Source organism: Typha angustifolia, chromosome 3 (genome assembly GCF_048772165.1).
Source record: "Typha angustifolia cultivar Huaian chromosome 3, ASM4877216v1, whole genome shotgun sequence".
NCBI classification, from domain to species: domain Eukaryota; kingdom Viridiplantae; phylum Streptophyta; class Magnoliopsida; order Poales; family Typhaceae; genus Typha; species Typha angustifolia.
In genome coordinates, this window is record NC_133241.1 from 3,497,905 (window position 1) to 3,520,314 (window position 22,410).

The window sequence follows — 22,410 nt, forward strand, 5'->3', positions numbered from 1 at the left end:
ACCATCTATTTCTTGAGTCGCTCCATCGCTTAATAAATTGTAAACTTCATGAAAATCCAAACATGATTCATATTCAGTTTTGATTTTATCAAATCCTATTACTTCTGCATTCATCCTTGAAAGAAGAATCATGCGACGACTCAGTGCATCAACTGCTTTGTTGTCTGCTCCAGACTTATGTCGCAAGGTGTACGTATAGTCCTGGAGAAATTCGACCCACCTGCCGTGTCTAGAATTAAGCTTCTTCTGGGAGTTGAGGTAGCAAAGAGCTTCACGATCAGAGAAGATTACGAATTCTTGAGGAAGCAAATAATGTCTCCAGTGGCGAAGAGATTGAGCCACAGCATAAAATTCCTTATCGTAAGTAGTATATCGTTGTCTAGTTTCATTCAGCTTTTCACTAAAGTAGGCAATCGAATGGCCCTCTTGGCTCAGGATTCCCCCTATACCAACTCTAGAAGCGTCACAAGTGACCTCAAAAACTTTAATAAAATCGAGGAGTCGCATGACAGGGGCTTCCACCATTTTCTTTTTGATTTCAGTGAAAGCTTTAGTAGCACTTGCTGACCACTTAAATTCATCTTTCTTGAGGCATTGTGTTATTGGAGCCATAATGGTACTAAACCCTTTGATGAACCGACGATAGAAGGTAGCGAGTCCATGAAAACTTCTCACGTCTCTTATGATACGGGGTTCAGGCCATTCTTTTATAGCTTTGATCTTACCAGGGTCAGCAGACACTCCTTCAGATGAAATAATGAAACCCAAGAAAACAACTTTGTTTGTCAAAAACATACATTTCTTAGGGTTTGCATACAGTTGCTCTCTCCTCAAGACAACGCAGACTTGACGAAGATGATCTTTATGTTGCTCCCGAGATCGACTATAGATAAGGATGTCATTAAAGTATACAACTAAAAATTGTCCCATAAAAGGTCGTAATATTTGAGTCATCACTCTCACGAAAGTACTCGAAGCATTAGTCAAGCCAAAAGGCATAACTGTCCATTCATATAACCCATCTTTTGTTTTAAACGCAGTCTTCCATTCATCGCCAGGGCATATACGAATTTAGTGATAGCCACTTTTTAAATCTATCTTTGAAAAGATCGTGGCCCCTGCTATGTCCAGCAAGTCATCCAAACAAAGAATGGGGAAACGGTATTTTACCGTTATTCGATTAATAGCGCGGCTATCGACACACATGCGCCAGGTTCTATCATTCTTTGGCGTTAACAATACGGGAACTGTGCAAGGACTTAGGCTTTCCTTCGAAAAGCCTTTTTTCAATAACTCGTCAACTTACCGTTTGAGTTCAGTGTGTTCAGTTGGGTTAAGTCTGTAATGAGGCAAGTTAGGAAGAGATGCACCTGGGACGAAATCGATAGCATGTTGAATATCTCTCATTGGTGGCAATTCATCCGAGAGATCCTCTGGAAAGACATCCGAGAATTTCTCAATCACAGCAGTGGCTTCAAAAGGAATCGATTCATTAGGCTCATTCAGAATTTCTCGAGCAGCAAAAATCAAAATAGGAGTTCCTTTACTCATCTCGCGTTCAATGCTTCTCGCACTAATCAAGCTGACTTTATTGTCCGAGTGGATGGGATCAAACTTCTTTTCCATCTTACCACCTCTAGGCTGCGATGGAAGAATCTTGATTTTCTTACCCTCATGTTCAAACATGCAGATATTTGAACGGCCATAAATATGCACATCATTATCAAATAGCCAAGGCCTTCCAAGGATAATTTGACCCACATCCATGGTCAATACATTGCACCATATTTTATCCTTATAAGTCGTGAATTCAATTGGAACCAAACAGCTCTCTTTTATTTCCAGCGTGGTTGAATTGATCCACGAAACCTTGTAAGGATTAGGATGGAAAACCGCTCTTAGGTTTAGTTTTGAAATAATGGTGGAGGACACGGCATTTATACAGCTGTCACTATCCACAATTACTTTACAATTTTTACCTCCAATTTTCGTGAACATGTGGAAAATGGAGCTGCACCTCCAATCATCATTGACTTTAGGTTGAGAGAGGGCACATCTAACATGTAACCTTATAGAGTCTATGTGCCTTAGGCATCCTAGGGTATTTTCTTCCTCTTCATCTTCAAAATCTCCTTCTTCACCGTCTACATAGTGAACATATCCATCAAAGTCTTGCTCGGAGTCTTCTTCGAAGGGTTCCTCAATTAAACTTATTTTATACGGACTCGCACAATTTGCAGCAACATGTCCATAGCCTTGACAATTATAGCATTTGATCCGAGGATTAATCTTAGAAAAGTCTTTCTCGACGCTCTTACCTTTGTATTCTACCTTGGATTGTGAAGGGCTAGGGATAGATCGATTAAAAAATTGATTGGTAGATTTGGCTTGATGAGGACCTGTGGAGAATTTATAAATTTGAGGTCTTGTTTCGTAATTTCTTGAGATGTGGTTAGGTCTAGACTCCTCTAAGTCTTTTACTAAGCTATAGGCCTTTTTCAAAGTATCAATATTACGAGCAAAAAGTTCACTTCTCAATTCTTCACGTAGGCCAATCCTAAATCTGGACAAGATTTGCATAGGGGTTTCTGATTCGATTACGCTATACCGAACAAGCAATTCATCAAAGGCCACAACATAATCCTTAGCTGGCTTACTCCCTTGGGTAAGTCGGTTCCATCTATCTAGAAGTTTAGGGTAATAAGGTGAAAAATATTTACGTTTTAGTTCATTTTTCATGTCAACCCAAATTTCAATTGGAAGCTCACCCCTAATCTCATGAAGAGTCTCAACGTTAGTCCAGTATTGATTTGCTTTTCCAATCAATTTCATGGCAACAAACTTGACTTTACGAATTTCCGACATATCATACCATTTAAAGTAATGGTCCATGTCTTTGATCCAGTCCAAGAAGTGCTGCGGATCTAGACGACCATCAAACATCGGAGCATCAATTTTACTGCTTCGAAGGTACCGTTCATTAGGATCTCGCTCATTCCCTTGAAAGTGTTGACGAGGTAAAGGAGTGGGAGATTCACCACATTTAAGGTCAAGGCGGTGATTATTTTGAGGAGCGGTGTGCTCATGGAGTCTTTCTATCCTATATAGTCGTTCATCGGTCACCCGTTGATACCCAAGCAAAATATCCTTAGTATCTCTGGCTTGTTGAGCTAAGGTATCTAGTTGTCCCATAATATCGTTGAACTTCTTAATAAGTTTGGGATCCATACTGCTACTACTGGACTCACTAGAATCACTGAAGAGATAAGCCTTACCTCTACGTGTTGGCATACACTACTATGCAATGAGTGAGTTAGGTATTGCTTTAAAAAAAAATTTTAATATTTATTATTATTATTATTATTATTATATATATTTTATCTTTTTAATTTTATGCTTGCTAATTTAAACAAAATTAAATAGTGTTCTAACCTAATGAAATGTAGACGTCTCCTATATTTAATCCAAATACAAATGTCTTAATTTAAATGATATGAGATGATATGCTATGCAATCAAGAAAATCTTAAAAATGAATACTTAATTGAATTTAGATTATCTATTCAGGAGATTCAAAGACTAATTTCAAGACTTAATGGTTTTTAAACAAAAGACACATTTAATAAATGCCAAACCCTTTAAATTTTTTTCCAAAAATTAACATAATACTAATATTCTATTTGGCACAGTTCATCTCTTAATATCAGGATTAAAGCATATAAGGTTTCTATGTAGTCTCTCCCTCACTATTTGTAGACAGCAGGAATTGATAACAGTTTAGAGATGATACTAGAAAAGAATGGCCCAAAAATATTTAATACATTGAAAAGAGCATGTACCTAACCATTTGAGAAAAAAAAAGAATTGAAATTAATTAATTTGTTTTCACCCTTCTTCCTCCCCTCTTCTCTTCGTGCAGAATGGGTCGTTGTACAGGTCCTCTTCGTCAGCACCAGGGAATGGTCAGCAGCAATATCGACGACGTCGGCGGCAAAGTCCGAGACAGTAGAGAGATCGGATGGTCCGGCAGTGGTGGTCGTAGTTAGCTACGGCAAAGAACGAGGCACGGGAGATCACGACACGAGCGTCGGCGTCGGCGTTGTCAGTGACGGCTGCAGGCGTCAAAGGGATGGTGTCGTCGGTGACGAACGTAGTCGTCGGAGATGGAGGTGGGCTGTCGAGATACCCTGATAGCGGTGTTGTCGGTGGGAGGCGTCGATGCGGTGCCATCGTCGTCGAGTGGAGCAAACGGGTCGAGGCAATGTCGTTGAGGTGGCGTCGAGGCGGCGTCATCGGGTGGAGCGACGGCATCGGGTGGCGTTGTTGGGGCGAGGCAAAGCCGGGGCGACGTCGTCAGGTGGAGCGACGGCAAAGGGCTCGGGCTTGGTGTGAGGTGAGGGGAAGGTTGGGGATGAAGTTGGGTAATGGGTTGAGTGGTTATGATTAACGGGTTGCGGGTTTTGGACTAAGGGATTTTGGGTTCAGGTTTGATGGGTTTAATGGGTTTAAGAGGATTGGGTTGAGTTGGAAGTGTGAGGGTTAATGGGTGGTTAATGGGTTTGGATTTGGAGCTGATTTGAAGGGGTTAGTTTCAAGTTAGGGAGGGAATTCGAAAATTAGAAATATTGGAGGGAGAAAAATTAGGAAAGATAGAATTTGTTTGAATGTTGAGAAGAAATAGAAAATTTGGTACGAAGTTTAGGAAAGATAGGATTTGTTGGGATTTAATAGAAATTAAGAGCCAAAAATGAAAATTTTCGAAAATTTGAAACACTGAATTTTTTTATTTTTTTCTCTTTTTTTTAATCTAAAAAAAATAAAAATAAAGATGGAACAGTAGATTACTAAATAATGCAACAACAATTAATTTTTTGAAGGACTTGGAATCTTACGCGGTGGCAATTCCGCTATGACAATAGATTCTTTTTGTTCCTCGTCAATGGTAATTTCTTTGCTCGTTGTACGTCGGATTTCTTGACGTTCCGGTGTTCGTGGAGAGATTGGTCGTGCGAAGAACAAATGTGGAGCGGCGTAGAACCCGGGAGGATGGACGTCCATAAACTAGGATCCTTTGCTCTGATACCAAAAATGATGCAAAACGTGATGGAGAAAGATGAAATAAGGAAATAAGAAGGGAAGGAATAGGGTCTCACACCTCCACCCTAAGAATGGTTTCACACCAAAATCCTCTAGAGAACAAATCACATAAACTTTCATTAAGTTCCAAAGAAAATATAACGGGTCTATATATAGACCTACAATGAAATTAAGCAAAAAACACCCTACATAGGAAATAAACAAAAGACACCCTAAATAAATCAAAATCAAAACCAGATCCCTATAGGAGGGATCATCAACTGTCGGCGCCTCCTGCGCTGATACACACGTCATCGCGTCCTATCAGTGATGTCCGCATCATTCGCACAAGTCCATGAACGGGGGAGAGCATGGAACCAATCCACGAGAGCATCATTCCCTCTCAGCTCTGGAGCGGGCAGCAACAACACATGTGTTTGTTGTCTCGGAGGTAAGAGAAGCCTGTCCTCTTGCTGAGACCAAGATTTTGCAAATGGCCTAGGACTACCTAAAGGTATAGCTTTGACAGCCCTAGCGAATGATCCAATGGTAAGCCCAAATATGTTGTTGCCTCTAATCTCTTAGAGCACCCTCACGTTCTCCAGAGTGATGGTCTTCAAATCAACAAGGGTAGAACACATCATGGTCATCAAAGACTTGAGATCTAGGTCTACTATAGTCGACCTCTCCTCATGGACATCCTTCAATACCAAGTTTCATCAAGAGATCAGGTGGTGTGGCATATGGCATTGAAGAACTTGGATTAGTGATGTTCCTTCTCATGGACATGGCTTGTGTGTTCGACATGCTGAGGAACTTGGCTCTAATACCAAATTGATGTGACCCTGCGAAGGATTGCAATTGAATCGATCGTATATAGCAAAAGGATTCCTTGCTATCTATCTGTATGCAATGCACACCGACCAGGGTAGGTGCGCACCGACTAGGGCAAGTGCCCACCAAGCTCAAGTAGCCTAGGATTACTTGCGGGTTTCTAGAAGCAATGCAGAATCGATGACGAAGAGCCTCTACTCCTCCAAGTCGATGATAAAGATCCTTTTAAAGGGATTAAAAGTCATGAACTTCCTTTGGCCGGCCACACTGGGCAAAGTCTACACAAGGGAATGTCAACGCAAGGAAAGGTTACAATAGAGCCTTTTTTTGCCCTTTAGTTTTAATGGTTTGCTATTTGATTTTGATGATAACAAACAAATGATTAGCTATATTATTTTGATGATACCAAACAAATTAAAATAATAATTATCAATTGAGAAGTTCTTTCTCTTTAATGTAAAAACTAAATTAATTCGAACACTTTTAATTGTTAAATATACATTAAAACCTATAATATAATGCTTTATCTTTAGATTATTTTTATAAATATCCTATTTTATGAAAGCTAAAACAAACAATTGAATATAAATATTATTCAACACATAATATGATTGAATACATTCATTAAAATTAATATTAATGATGGAACACTCGGTAATAAAATTGAACACATAATATTAATTGGTAGTTCAATAATAAAACTAATTTTTAGTTGAACATAGAATAACGAGGAAGATCAAAAACTTCATTTATCGACATAAGAATAACATAAGAATATTTCATTAAATATTGCGCGATATTTTTCAAAAGTCATCTATTGATAATATTACTCATTATAACGTCTCACATTATCTTCCATACAAATATGAATATTGTAATTCTCTTATGATATGATATGAATATACACGAAAATGACTAGCACTGACACCGACATCGATATCGACATAAGCATAGGCATAGGCACACCATAATCATATACAGATTGTGGATATAGAGTATAATAAGGGTGTTGTGACTCTAGTGGGTGTGATTGATATGATGGTAATGATAATAAACTCATATCATTCTATAGGTGCACCTCTCCTGATGTCCTACCACCTACAGACTTAAGTCCTCCATAAAAACAATACCTTTCTGAGAAGGTTGTGTAACAGAGACACATCTCATCTTCATTATCACCGCCACCAGACTAAGTCTTGTTATTATCACCATCACCATCATCATCTCTAGTCTTACTATCATCAATTTTATCTAAGCCTTCCAAATGATCCATTAATTAGTTGATTTTCCAAATGATCCATTGATTAGTTGATTTAATAATGATTGATGAAAATAGGAAAAAAATTAAAACATGGCACATGATTGGCACGCAGTGCCGAATGACACGGCCCAGCACGGGGGTGTGACACTAGCACACCCTGTGCCAAGTGTCATACCACTACCGGCACGGCAAGTGCCAGTCGACACAATCATCCATAGTTATAATATATAATTTTCAATTCTCAAGTTTTATTTTTGAAACTTATATCACATTTTATAGGTTACAAAACTATATTTCTGGCAAATAGATTCTTAACACCTATATAGTTTTTCATTTATAACTTTCTTTAAAGGTATCTAATAAATATGATATTTTAGTACATTGGATATTCCATAATTTTCATATACAAATATATTAAAAATTCAGATGTTACCAATGTGCAATACAACCTACAAAAGTACATTGAATATCTTAATTTGCATAAAGCTTTGAGTTTCTAATTATCAATACAATTTGCACATACACAAGCATACTTAGTTTTTATCTTCTTATTTAATTTATAAACCCAATTCACCCCCTATTGGGTATCCTAATCGGGCCAACAGCCTTGACTTGCTCGCTTTGCAACACAAGCATTGAAGTCGGTCAACCATCGATTCTTGAAATTTCCTTTCTCTCATTTTCTTTAGTCATGTCTCATCACCCGTCTTAGCTTACTGGATATCCAATTGCCTCTTGCTTCTTACTGGTTGGATTGGCGCTTAGCTCATGTCTTGAAAGGGCTAAAGAAGGTCATGGACTTCTTACTAGGATTACTCTAGTGACTCTTCCAGAAGGAGCATAACACCTATATTTGTTTAGTTGTTTACTAGCTCCAACTTAAAATGAAATGTGATGGTGAAGAAAACGAAACTACTAAGCATTTTGGTGGTTGATGGAATAAGAAATGGAATGATGTTGCATACTATTATACTTGCTGAAACAATCCTAACATCGCAAATTGCAACATGCACTATGTTGTAAGCAATGAAGCACGGACACCTCTCCCAGGAGACATGGAAACACACCGGACACGCGTGTGTCACACGCGTGTGTCCGACATGTGTCCAGCATATCAAAAAAAAAATATCAGACAGTACTGGGACATAGGCGGGGACACGAGCAGAATTTTGGATAATGTTTAACAGGTCGGGTCAAGTTCAGTCAAATGTTGTTAACTCGGATCCAAACCCGATAAGAAAAACTAAAACCTAAATTGTCGTCCTCACCTTCACTGTTGAGCCACGAATCGACGATCGAAGCCCTAAAACTCTCGAGCAGCTGCCGAGCGATGATCCAAGGCGCGACGGGCTGCTGAGCAAGCGCGACAGGCAGAGTATGGCGAGGACGATAGGTTCTCTCTCTCTCTCTCTCTCTCTCTCTCTCTCTCTCTCTCTCTCTCTCTCTCTCTCTCTCTCTCTCTCTCTCTCTCTCTCTCTCTGTGATGTGGGCACCATCTTCAATTTGACCAAAATAGAATTACTTGAGTCCAATTTTGGTCTAATTGTTGCTTTTTAATTCAAATAATCAATTGAATTAGTCAATTGACAGATATGGTAGCCTATATGCGGTGGATGTTCGTATTGAGTTATGGTCTGAATTGGGTTAGTCAATTTAGGTAAGGTTTAATCAATTAGGATCCTATTAGGAAATCAATTCCTATTAGAATCTCAATTGATAGTTATGGTAAGCTTATATGTGGGGTGTCCACATTGATTTATTACCTAAATTGGATCAATCAATTTAGGTAAGATGATCAATTAGAGTCCTATTAGGAAATAAGTTTCTATTAGAATCAGCTAGAATTAAAGTTGTTAACATGATTTAAATTAATCAGTTGTTCATTTTCTGCCTTTCTTCTTAAATTTCTCTCCCTCAATCTCATATTATAATGACAAAAAACTAACTTCTCCAATCTTTCCATTGTCAATCGGTTGCGTGTTTTTGTGTGGATTAAGGAAAAAGTAGTCCAATTTCTTTCACATTGAGATAAAGACACAGTTTGACTTAAAATCTTCTTTGCTATTGGCGTCAAATTTGGTGCCTCCTCCCATCCATAAATAGACCACCATTCAGCTGGAGTGTTATGAAATATAGCTGCAGCAACTTTAGCATTACTGAATTACCCAACTCTCAATCTATATCTCTCCATCTGAAATCAGAAATATATTATTAGCTTATTGATTATATTGATTATTGAAAGTTAAAACTTGAAACAAATAATAATAAAATTATTTAATTGAATCATAACTTACTTCTTTATCACATAGGATTTGTTTATGAATATCGGGCTCAAGCTTACTGATTACCTTTCTAACCCCCAACAAGACTTCACTATCATTATTGACATTTTTAGAGAATTGAAATCTTGGATTAAGAAAATACCCTGTAAAAATTTAAAAATTATAAGCATTCATATTTTTAAATATTCATAAATAAAAGTAAATTAAAACTTAAAACTTAAAAGCATGCTTACCAGCAGCGTATATATCTCTATGTAGTTGTTTGTTCCATCTAGAATCAATCATCTTCTACCACTTCTTATAACTTTGGCCCACATTTTTTTTTATTGATTATTTAGCTATGTCCATTGCCTCATATAAGAAACTCATCTCAGACTTGTCATCACTGTCTACAAGTCTTAATACTTTGACAAGAGGCTCAAATACTGCGGTGGCAATTGTAATATTATCCCAAAATATATTTTTAAGAGCCATATTTTTCAAAATTTCACCTAAAGATTTATCTTTAGGTTTCATATTCTTAATTTTCATAGACCACTCCTGTGATGTAAACATCCATATAATATCATCCTTGTAGCGCATGATGCTCTCCAGGGCTAAAAAGTGAGTGGCAAATCTAATGACGCCGGGTCTGATGATCTCCCTACCACCAATCATCTGCTTGAGTAAATTAAGAACCCAATCATGGTTATATATAAAATTTGTTAAACTCTGACCTTCACATATGATCATGTCAATTTCAGGCTCTTTTACAATATCCTCTAACATCAGATCAATACAATGTGCAGCACATGGCGTCCAATATAAATGAAGTCTTTTAATCATCAGTAAATTTTCAGCAGCTTTATAATTTGCCCCATTATCAGTAACCACTTGGACTACTCTTTTTTCACCAATTTCTTATACTACCTCATCCATCAACTGACAAATATAATCTGTATTTTTAAAATGAGCAGTAGCATCCACAGACTTCAAAAATATTGTCCCCATGCCAGAGTACACTAAGAAATTAATTATATTTCTTCTGTTTTGTGTACTCCACCCATCACACATCAGTGTACAACCAAATTCATCCCAATACCGTTTAAATGTCTCAATATAAGTATGAAGTTCATCTACCTCTGAGTCAAGAGGGGGAACACCAGGCCCTATTGATTATATAGCATCCACCATAGTGTGATAGTAAGAGCTATTAGCTACATTGAAAGGAATATAGTTGTAGAAGAAAAATTTAGAGATAGCTCTACCAATGTGTTTATTTGCATTTTTAATTCCTTTGAGAGCTGTCTTGATTGAAGTCTGTGTACGACCTCTTTTTTCTGAAGATATGTATCCATTGGTCCAATATTTCCAGACTCTGCTGTAACATCAGGAGTCCTATGGGTAGAACTGCTGCCCCCATATTCTCTCTCCTCGTATATTAACTGATCTAAATCTCTGAAAGTTACCACCAGTGCTTCTTCTCATTTCTTCCTCTTCTCTATGCATATTTCTGCTTTCTTTCATTGCCCTCCTCATCTGTCTCTCCTCCTCATCCTCCTCACTTTGCTCACTGCTATCATCATCAATCTGTACAGGATTATGTATCAATTCTTCACGAATTATTGACTCTCTTTGTTGTGCAAATTGTTTATCCTTCTTTTTGCCAATTAAATGAGCCAACATCTATTTTCTAACTTCCAAAGACAGTTGAGTGCAAGCTGCTACATTTCCTTGTCTTCCAGCTAAATGTTTTTTCAAATGGCTGACACCACCACTCATTTCCTTTCCACACCAGTTGCATTTAACGCGCCTTTTATCTTGCCCAATAATGCTACAATGTTGTCACCCAATGTCGGTATCATATGACTTCTCTTTTGGAGCCATTGATATTTTAGCTCTGCAAAACTGCAACTAAAAAACATAAACAAAAATCAAAATAAAATATAAAATAATTTAAAATTTATGAGACATAATTGCATAAGCAGCACCAGGTGCTGCTGCCTGCTGCTTCTGCTGCTGTGCTGAGAAGCAGCAGCAGCTTGCTGCTGCAGTGCTGCTATAAATAAAAGGGGAAAAAACTGAAAAAAAAAACTTACCGAAGGTCGCCGGAGATCGAGGTCGTCGGAGAACGTCGTCGGAGGTCAAGGTCACCGGAGAGACGGAGATCTACTCACTACTCAGTCGCCGGGGAGAAAGAGAGTAAGAGATCCGTGAGAAAGAGAGAAAGAAAGAAAGAAAGAAAGAAAAGAGAGAAAGAGACTAAGAGAGGAAAAAAGAGAAAGAGAGAGAAAAGGGAGAGAGGCAGGTGGGGGATGGGGACATCAATTATTGATGTCCCCCGGGTCGGATCCGACCCGTTCCCACCCGTTTCGGTTGGGATCGGCCGAAACTGGGAACCTTGGTTCTTATAGCTTGATGTATGTATATTTAACACTACTAGATTGCAAACTTTTACTTTAGATATATCAATAATATATATATATATATATTTATTTATTTATTTATTTATTTATTTCACCATGTCCTATGCCGTGCCTGTGTTCTATATTTTCAAAATTTACCGTGTCGCCGTGCTCATATCGTGTTGTGTCCGTGTCCCGTGTCCCGTGTCCCGTGTCCGTGCTTCATTGGTTGTAAGTATAAGATAAAGTTTACACACCTTTCCAATCTGCTTGGTTGTAAGTATAAGATAAAGTTTACACACCTTTCCAATCTGCTGGTGATCGTAGTGGTTGCACATGCATTATGCAAAAAATGTTGCATATAACTACTTCCGGCAACACTTTGGTAATCAATACAATTTGCACATAAAGCTTTGAGTTTCTAATTATCAATACAATTTGTGCATACACTAGCATACTTAGTTTTTATCTTCTTATTTAATTTATAAATTCAATTCACCCCCTATTGGCTATCCTAATCGGGCCAACAGCCTTGACTTGCTCGCTTTGGAACACAAGCACCAGAGTCGGTCAACCACCGATTCTTGAAATTTCCTCTCTCATTTGCTTTGGTCATGCCTCATCACCTGTCTTAGCTTACTAGATATCCTGCTATCCCTTGCTTCTTACTGGTTGGATTGGTGCTCAGCTCATGTCCTGAAGGGGCTAAAGAAGGTTGTGGACTTCTTACTAGGATTACTTTGGTGACTCTTACAGAAAGGAGCATAACACCTATATTTGTTTAGTTGTTTACTAACTCCAACTTAAAATGAAATGTGATGGTGAAGAAAACGAAACTACTAAGCATTTTGGTAGTTGATGGAATAAGAAATGGAATGATGTTGTATACTATTATACTTGCTGAAACAATCCTGACATTGAAAAAGAACATCGCAAATTGCAACATACGAGTAAGTATAAGATAAAGTTTACACACCTTTCCAATCTGTTGGTGATCGCAGTGGCTGCACATGCATTGTGCGAGAATGTTGCATATAACTACTTCCAGCAACACTTTGGTAATCACCACTTGCCCTGCTAGTTGTGGTTCTTCCTGTAGACTCAGTTGCAGATTTTAGAGCAAAAGATGTGACTAATATTGATCCAGCTTGAATTGGCATCAACAGTTTGCTGGCAGAGTTATCCACTGTTTTGGGAGCTCTGACGTCATTAGTATCTACCAAAAATGAACCAGCAATCACCTGTGTCATCTCAGTTACTAAGGTTCTTCAAACATATCAAAAAGGTTCAAACAGGAAAAAGAAAATATTCCATAGTATGAAATGTTAGGTCTACCTGTACTGGGCCAGCGGCTAATAAAGGTCCGCCAACTCCACCACCCACAAGGTGACCATCCGTACCAGAAAGACATACACTTAGCCCACCAGTTCTAGATGCCCCACCATCTTCCCCAGGTAGGAAAGATCCACAGAGGGAATTGATGTCATACCTACCCTGCAACAGTGCCAAAAGTTGTCTGAAACATAAGGTTCAGGAATTATGCTGAATTTCAGGATTAAAACAATGCAAAACAAAGGTTAAGCATCCAAAGCAATAATGAAGCAGTTTATTAGTACTGCTTGCGAAAGCATACAACACAAATTAAATGGAAAATAGTAATAAGTCAATCAATATAAAATTAAAATTCTTCTTGTCCTACAAGTAAATTGGTACAGTAACAGTTAAAGAAATGATTTCATACACAAATTGTTGTGTGAATAATAAATTCAATGTAATATATTTAAATGTTAGTATAACAGAAAGAAATGAAAAGAGATATATGGAATGGCTCAGGGACGCCCTAAACCACTACTTATAAGTCACTTGGTCCAAAACGAAAATTAAAGGGGATATTTGCACAAAAAAGGCCCTATATTGTGGGGTTTTTATGGTTCGGACATTATCTTATCGTTTTTTTCTAAAAAACCCCTATCATTTACTAAAAATATTTAGAAAAACCCTGAGTTAACTTAAACTCACATTAGCCTAACAAAACAGGGATATCCCATTTTATTTGAAATAATATTTTTAAAATTCCATAGTTACCATCATCATCTTATTCAAGACTATTTCTATGGAATAAGATGCTAAGGGTAATTTTAGAATTTTAAAAATATTAACTAAATAAAATAGAATATTCCTATTTAGTTAGACTAATGTGAATTTAAGTTTTATCAAGGGATATTTTTAACATTTTTGGTAAAGATAGGAGCTTGTTTAGAAAAAACAATAATGTAGGGTTCAACCATAAAAACCCATAATATAGGGTCTTTTCTGAAATTTCCCTTAAAATAAAAAACAAACAGTAAGCTAAAGATACAAGAAAAACAAATTTTACAAATATTGATCTCCTTCAATTCAATAGGTTTCTCAGTAAATTTTAGAGATCTAATACTACTTAACATAATCCAATTTCTACACTAGTGACCTTTATAAGTATATATTTGCTTAATATTAGATATTTTTCATGCAGACCACATGCATAAGTATATGCATCTACCTACCATACATGCAATATCTGGTATGCTTGACTGTCAGTGTCGGCAGTACCTTGGCAGACTTTAGAACATAGTTCTTCATTAGCAAGTATCTACTTTATATAGTACATTCCACAAAAGGAGTTCTCAGCAAAAATGATATTTCACCATATCTCTATTGGGTCACTGATCCCCCAGGACATTGAAGATGCCTTATCAAAGATCCACTGGAACCTCCATTGGTATCATCCACTTGAAGAAATGTCTAACAAACCTCTCATTTGAAAGGTAACCTACTAATACAAGGTGGATTGCCCATCTTAGCAATATATGCTATATTCCATATTAGAGGGATGGCCAGTCATAAACACATAATGTGTTAGCATATCCAACACACAACTCTATTACGGAAGGAAGGACTTTGATATAGGTACAGTAAGTAACTAAAAGTCTAAAACCAGTCACAGGACATCTAACTTATTAGTAAGTCCAACAAACAACTGAACAACAGACATAAGGCTATAAATTGAGGTTAAGGCTCTTAATTGAGGTACAACCTTATTGGTCCCAACCTCGAAGGTTTCTTCTTTTGTCATTCATCAATGAAGCATGAATATGCATAAGGGATATGAAAAACTAAGTACCTCCATAGTACCCACTGACTTTTACTAGCCATTGAGTAAGTTTAGAATCACCACCGATGAAAATCCAAAAATCTTTTCCGTAATCCCATCAGAGTCACTAAGTAGCAAGTCATAACGTTACATTCCAAATATTTTTCCCTAGACTTATCTCCTTAAAAACAAAATTGGGTTCCAATTCTCACTTTTACCGGTATTCATTTATACGAATTCATTTTGAATCTCAAATATCATAATTCTTCTATAATCAGGATTTTCAATTCTTCTAAATACAATTTATAAATTATCTATAAATCCAAATACCAATATTTTCTCTAATATATATATCTGCTTCTAAATCATGTAAAGAAAACATGAACAAAACAAAATCTAATATTTGATCCCATAAAATTTCACATCTCATAAATTATCTTTTATTAAAAATCTTCTAAAAAACTTTCTTTTTTTCTTATAAAGATCTCCTATATTTAATTTACTATAAATAAAATATATTGGAATTTCTAAAAAACTTTCTTTTTTTCTTTTCCTCTTATATCTTATTTTCTGAAAATATATATACTATTAAATATTTTCATAAATCTGAAATTCCTTTAGATTGAAATATTTCTAACCCATTAGAAATATAATGTCATAATCTCTTTTTATTCTCAAAACATAGAAAATCTGAATTTTCTATAAATATAAATAATGCTGATTCTAAAATAAAAATTCTTAAAATAATGAATTTCTTAATTCCCAATGCATGTCGCATAACTGACATCATCTCAAAATTACTTATAAAGTTGGACATGATAAGAATAAATAAAAAGAGATAATTTTCAGTTCATCAATTCTATATTATTTAGAATAACAAAATTTAAGAAAATATGAGTAGAAACTTGCCTTGATCACTTAATCCTAATTTATTTGATTTTACTTTTTAGAATTCTAATCATAGTCTGCACAGATTTTGATGCGATCCACTATTGACTTTCTCTTTTCTTTTCTTATCTTCTCTTCCCTCTTTCTATTTGGTCTTTATTTCTATTCTTCTCTTTCTCTATTCTCTCTCTCAGGTACGATCTCTATTAATTTCTCTCCTCATCACTGTAGCATTGGCACAATGCTGCCCCATAAAACCTAGGGTTTTCTTTTCTTTTCTAAGCCTTCCTTATTATAGTTAAAAATATAGGAATCCTACTATGATTGGAATGCTAATCTCTTTTCTTACTTTAAGATATACCGAATATAAAAGAATTAATTTAATTTAATATGAATCCTAAAGTATTAAGTATTTTAAATCTCTCATTATCTAAATAATTATTTCTAATTTTAATTATTTAATTATTTATTTATTTATTTATTTTAAAATTTTTGGGTTGTTATAAAAACTAATGGCAAAAGTCATAGGAAACAATGAAAGATGATTGATTCAGATGGAACAAACAACTAGATGCACGCTATTAGTAAGCATGCTTTTAATTTACTTTTATTTATGAATATTTAAAAATTTAAATACTTACAAATTTTAAATTTTAAATTTTTAGAGGATATTTTTCTTAATCCAAGATTTCGCATTTGAAATGCCTCCGAAAAGATAAATCAAAAAATTGAGAGAACTCAACGATGGTTGCAATTCATATGGCTTTTCATATCTCAACATTCCAACTGAGTTTCTACAAATATTAATATGATACTGAAGTCTTGTTGAGAGTTACAAAGGTAATCAGCAGACTAGAGCCCGACATTCATAAACAAATTCTTTACAATAGAGAAGTGAGTTATGATTCAATAAATAATTTTATTATTATTTATGTCAAGTTTTAACTTTCAATATAATTAGTTTCTTATTAAATGTATGCAATAATATTTCAAATAAAGAGACATAGATTGAGAGTTGAGCAATTCAGTAATGCTAAAGTTACTACAACTATATCTTATAACTCTCAAGCTGTATAGTAAATTTAGAAAATTAAAAATATAACAAATAACCTTAAGTCTAAAAACTTTTATTACTTCATCCTTCGTTAATAAATTTGCTATAAAGTCAATATCTTTATTCTAGAGAGCTTAGTAACTTATCTAGCCCAACATAAAAAGTACATTCATCCAAACCAAACATTTTCTGAACGACCATGAGCTAGCAAATGTAAGAATTCAGCTCAAATATTGGTGCCCAAACTTTACGGACATTATGAAAGTCTAATAGAAGTGGAATCCGCCCCCCCATACTAAGTTCCAAAAAATAAAGAGGTCATAAGCAGAACTGAACATCAAATAGTATTGCATCTCTTTTCATAAATGTTAAGTATAAGATCGCACTTTAACATTCAGGAACTAATGGAGCCTAATCTACATATTGATGTATAATAACTTATGTTATGAGTGAGGGATAATATACCTCATCTACACGTATACAGGTCTTTCATTGACGAGATAGAAGATAGAGAATTTTATTGTAACATGATATTAGAGAAATAACCTAAATTCAGATTCTGACAAATTTATGTATCATTTAGGATATAAAACCTTCACCCATTTAAATCAAGTCCACTTCTTGTGCTCTTTAAAATGTCTCAATCCCAAAATAAGAGGGAGGGTTAAAAATATAATACAAAAATCACTATTTTCTGATAGCCCACCCAATTTAATGGTCAATTTCTTGGATCCATTAAAATGTCTCAGCTTTGAAGTAAAGGAATTTAATATATATAATATAAAAACAATCGTTCTCTAACAAATTAAAATATAAAATCTCCACTCATAAGTCCACTTCTTGACCCCATTAGCGTCGGCTATTAAAGAATGGTAGTTTTTATATTTTATATTTAACAGTCTCCCTTATTTCAGAGTTGAGATATTTTGATGGATTCAAAACGTGGACTTGAGTGCAATAAATGGACATATTACATTTTAAATAAACTCCGTGTGTTTGAGGGGGTGTTGATGTATAATAACTTATGTTGACTGAGGGATAATATACCTCATATACATGTATATAAGTCTTTTCTTAATGTGATGAAAAAATAGAAATTTTTATCAAAACACTACATATTAATGTACAATGATGTGAAATGAAATACCAATTAAAAGGTCGATTCATCATATTCCTATAGTCCTAATTAAAGGTAGAAGAAAATATATAAATCATCAACATGATGCTATTAAGAAAGAAATGGTTCAAGTAAAAACAATGGAAGGAAAGAATATATGGCCATGCAAACCAATAAAAGACAAAAAGAAAGCATTACTATACATTTTGAAATTCTAAGGCAGCTCACGGGTTAGAATTCTAAAGGTGTTAAAGGATAGCCTCTGTCCACTATACAAGACATATTCAAACTGTAGAATTAATAATTTCTGAAGCAGGACACAATTTGGAGAGGCTGCAATGTTAACAAATTAAGACCAAGATCTACTGAGAAACAATCTGATTGCAGTTTGCAGTATTACAGAAAACAGAAAAGAAAAATGGTTTAGGAGCAGCCAACCTGATAACTTACATAACCCCCATAGACTGCTGGCTGATGCAGAGATGCATTTGAAATAGAACCTGATGCAGAGATAATACAAAGTGCACGATCGCCATGTTGCATAAATGACATAATTTTCTGGGCCACATCCTTCTCAGAGACATTACATGCCAGATGTTAATGAATGGTATTAGAGAAGGGCCAACTCTAACTTATAATGAAAAACACATAAACGGGAAAGTCAGCACACTAAAGCTTTAAGAGCTATTTTTAATTTACAAATAGATAGATGAGAATCCAAACGCACACTCATTTCCAATTTAGGCATATAGTATTCATACATAAAATGCAGGAGTAGCAAGTAGAATATGATTGTAACAAGCTATAAGCTGAGATCAATGTAGACTGCAGATAACATAGTAATCTAGCACAAACAAATATCTAGGGCATGAAACATGAGAAAGAGTAAATTCAACAATTTGAAGAGGGAAACAATTAATTCAGTATAGAGAGAATGAGAAAAAGGTATGACTGAAATTCTTGACTAATAATTTCACAAAGAGAATGGTACTGAGAAATGCTAAAGAATTCCAAGCATTTATCAGATCTCAAGGTGGACAATCACAGGGTCTAATTGGTACAGATAAACTTCAGTAGTCTACTTATTGATTGTCCTCTGGAAAAGCTTCATTTCGTAATTCTTAATTTAAATCGATAACTTATTATCTTTTGATCTTGTGGTACCAAAGCTACATGTTAATATGATCTAGTTCTTTAATGTTTCATTCACGGATCCAAGTGTTGCCTCTATTGGTCATGCTAGTGGCTTATTGGCACAATACATTCTAACCAAGACGACACCATGTCAGCAAATGAAACACCCGCAAACACTGTCGTCCTGTGGAGCATGGATACAAATGCGGCATATGAGGATACAATAAATTCTTAAATACGGATACGGCATAAATATGCTAATAAATAAATAAATAATATATTTTCAATTTTTCAACTAATATAACATATGATAAAAAATAATTATCCCATAAATGATAAGATAAAAGGAAAGAAAGCTATATATTGAATATCTACATGCCTAAAACATTAGAATAATATTATAATAGAAACTGATATTAAACTCAAAATATTAGCAAAACATTGAAATTTAATTCAACTATTAGTATACAACTAATTTGGATCTTTAGGTAGGTTTCAAGTTATATGTTTAATTCATTATCAAAAAAACAAAGTCTTAAAGTATCATGAAGGATTAGATAATTATATATAGATATAAAGTATATGTTTTATATCATCTTTTAAAACAAAAAGAAAAAGGAAAAAGGATTGGATAATCAAGAAATGTATCGGAGCCGTATCCCGCCTTATCGGAGCCATTTCGGAAAATTAAAAATAATTTCTTTTAATTCAGATACTCCTCCTGCCGTATCCGATACATATCGAATACTGGTACGAAGAGGCAAACAAAGTATCCGTGCTTCATAGCTGTCATCCTTGTGTTTAAGTCATGCAAGTTCGTAGCTTTATTGTGCTATTATGTCAGTTTAGGGCAAGCCATGGTTTCAGTAATTTCAATACAATGACAGCACTGAATCAAACTGTTTGCTAATACTAGAGTATAAATAATATGCACTAGAGTGAAGTGCCTAAAGATTATTCTACAGTTATTTTATTAGGAAATGAATTAAAATATTTGGATTATCATTTCATTGTTGCATCCTAACTTTTAAGTAGCAAAATCATGACAAGGTGTGACCCATATGAGGTAGAATTAATTTTGAGCTTATAAAGTATGAGTAATATCAGATACTTGAGTTTTTATGGTGTTAGAGCAGGGGAAATGGTCATGGGACCTAAAGCAAGAGAGATTTTGGTCAAGGCAGGAAATCCATACCATAGATTGCACATAATTAGACTTGTATTACTAACTGCCCTTATTCTCTTGTTTCAGTCAAGGGTTATATATGTGAAAAAATAAACATGGCAAGCAAATAGATTAAGCCAGTAAAATTTCCAGCACTTCAAATACATTTGTTATCATCTTGAATAATAAATTGCAACAAAAAAATTTCTGTATGGCAACTCAAATATCAAGGTAGAACTACACAATGATGCATTTGTAATATTCTATGTCTATGTTCCTACAAATTCCCATGCTACAGGTGTTAGCCTGTTACTTGATAAATAAAAAGTGTTAACATTGTGTTGAACTATGCAACAACATGATCTATTTATAATTTATAAAATGACGTTCATATAAATATCCATGTTACACCTGTTATTTGCTAAATAAAAGTTTATTATTCTCCAAATTTTATGTTGTAATAAACCAATAATGATCATAACTGCCTATCTTTTAAAAATTGGTTTGGCATGCTGCCACAAGGACATTGTGTACAAAATGATTATTACACCAGATATGTCCTCTGGCCTAGCCTTCTCCTAGAAGTAGTGGCTATTCTCTAAGATGATTTCTTGAATTTGATTTCAAATTCCACCAATATGATAGCCACAAATTTATAGCCACTTAAATCAACAATAATCATTAAATTATTATCATGAGAACAATGTGCAAGTGAAAGGACTTGATCTAACTTTCGAAAGGAGAAATTATCACAAATGAAGACTCTAATTTTAATTTCCATACCACCAGTTATAAACAAACAAAAATTCCTCCACAGTTTCTCATTCTTGTGGAAAAATAAATAAAAATACAGAACAATTTCAGACTGGATATTCTTAATTGGACCAACGGATTATACTATTATAGCACTTATTAAAGTAAATAACATACTTCTCCATCTGCAATTGCGATTACATGTGGTGTAAACCCTTGCCCTGCATTTCCTGCACTTGCATAATGATTGTGCATAAGCCACAGTAGAAATCTTATTTTCTAAAGCCAGCTGAAATGTCACTCAAGAAAGGGGAATATCATACAGTTCAAAATGTCTGTATTCTGTATATGTCATTCAAATGCTGGTTTTAAAGGCCCTTATGGAGCAATACAATCATACAAAGGCATGCTAAACAAACTTTTAGCATAGGCCAGTGTCATCATATTGGGGACTTTTGCACAACATGCTTAGTTTAGTTTACGAAGCTGAGAAATTTTCAGCATATGTATTAATTAAGCAGATTAGAAGGTTTGAGTCATGTTGAGATAGTTTTGCCAACAAATTCAGAAGAAAAAAAGGCAAAAAAGAAAAAGTTAGCACAACCAAAGGTTCTCATGATGCCCCTTCTAAAGATGAGTGTAACAGAGCCATCAATTTTAAATCCTTCAAACACATCACCATACAAGTCAGACAGAATAAGATATTGTGCACACATTATTCCTAAATAAATGAATTTCAGAAGTACTAATGAAAAGTAAACAACAAGCAAGATATAGTGCTTCAAAGAACTGCATAAGCAGTACAATTGAAAGCCAGTAGCAACCATGCATCATATAAAAGATCCTCCATATGATGAAAAATAGTAAAATGAACTTCAGTTCATGCCAAGTGGCACATGTCGTGTCACAGGCCCATTACTAGTAGTACAGGGATACTAATTATAGGCGGACAACAACAATCATCATAGTAGTTGCTACTTAGCACAGCTCATGCACGGCATGGTAAACCATGCTAAAGAAAATGAATAGATGAAGGAAGAAAAAAAACTCACTAGCACCAATCAGCCGAGTACATAAAACCAAAATAAGTGATTTCTTACTAAGAGGGAAAAACCTCTCACTATTCAATAGGTGGAAGCGTGTCAATGCATCCCTCCATGCTTTATTCTTTGCCAATGAAAGAGAAAGATAAATCTTTTTAAGGAAGGAAGAGAATGAAAGGGAAGGAGAGTTGGGATTCAAGGGCTAAGGGGAAAGGAAAGGAGAGGATTTGTTATGTCAATGTCAGTAAGCTGCTATTGCAGTTGTGCCAGCTAAGGAAGAAAGGAAATAT

The 22,410-nt window shown here is 35.1% G+C and overlaps 1 protein-coding gene across 3 annotated transcripts in view; it reads right to left on the reverse strand.

Annotated features, from left to right (window-relative positions):
- Positions 1–22,410, reverse strand: part of LOC140778148 (AT-hook motif nuclear-localized protein 14-like) — a 30,508-nt gene that overhangs the window by 5,942 nt on the left and 2,156 nt on the right. The window contains exons 2-6 of one of the 3 annotated variants that reach the window (XM_073122729.1): positions 21,255–21,307; positions 18,464–18,595; positions 13,172–13,330; positions 12,813–13,077; positions 4,921–5,075 (exon numbers count right to left, since the gene is read on the reverse strand). In XM_073122729.1, coding sequence (XP_072978830.1) covers positions 4,936–5,075; positions 12,813–13,077; positions 13,172–13,330; positions 18,464–18,595; positions 21,255–21,307 — 749 coding nt within the window. In that variant the 3' untranslated portion in view covers positions 4,921–4,935. Of the gene's footprint in view, positions 1–4,920; positions 5,076–11,530; positions 11,608–12,812; positions 13,078–13,171; positions 13,331–18,463; positions 18,596–21,254; positions 21,308–22,410 lie in introns of those variants that run through there. The other 2 variants (XM_073122743.1, XM_073122735.1) reach the window with 2 other exon arrangements.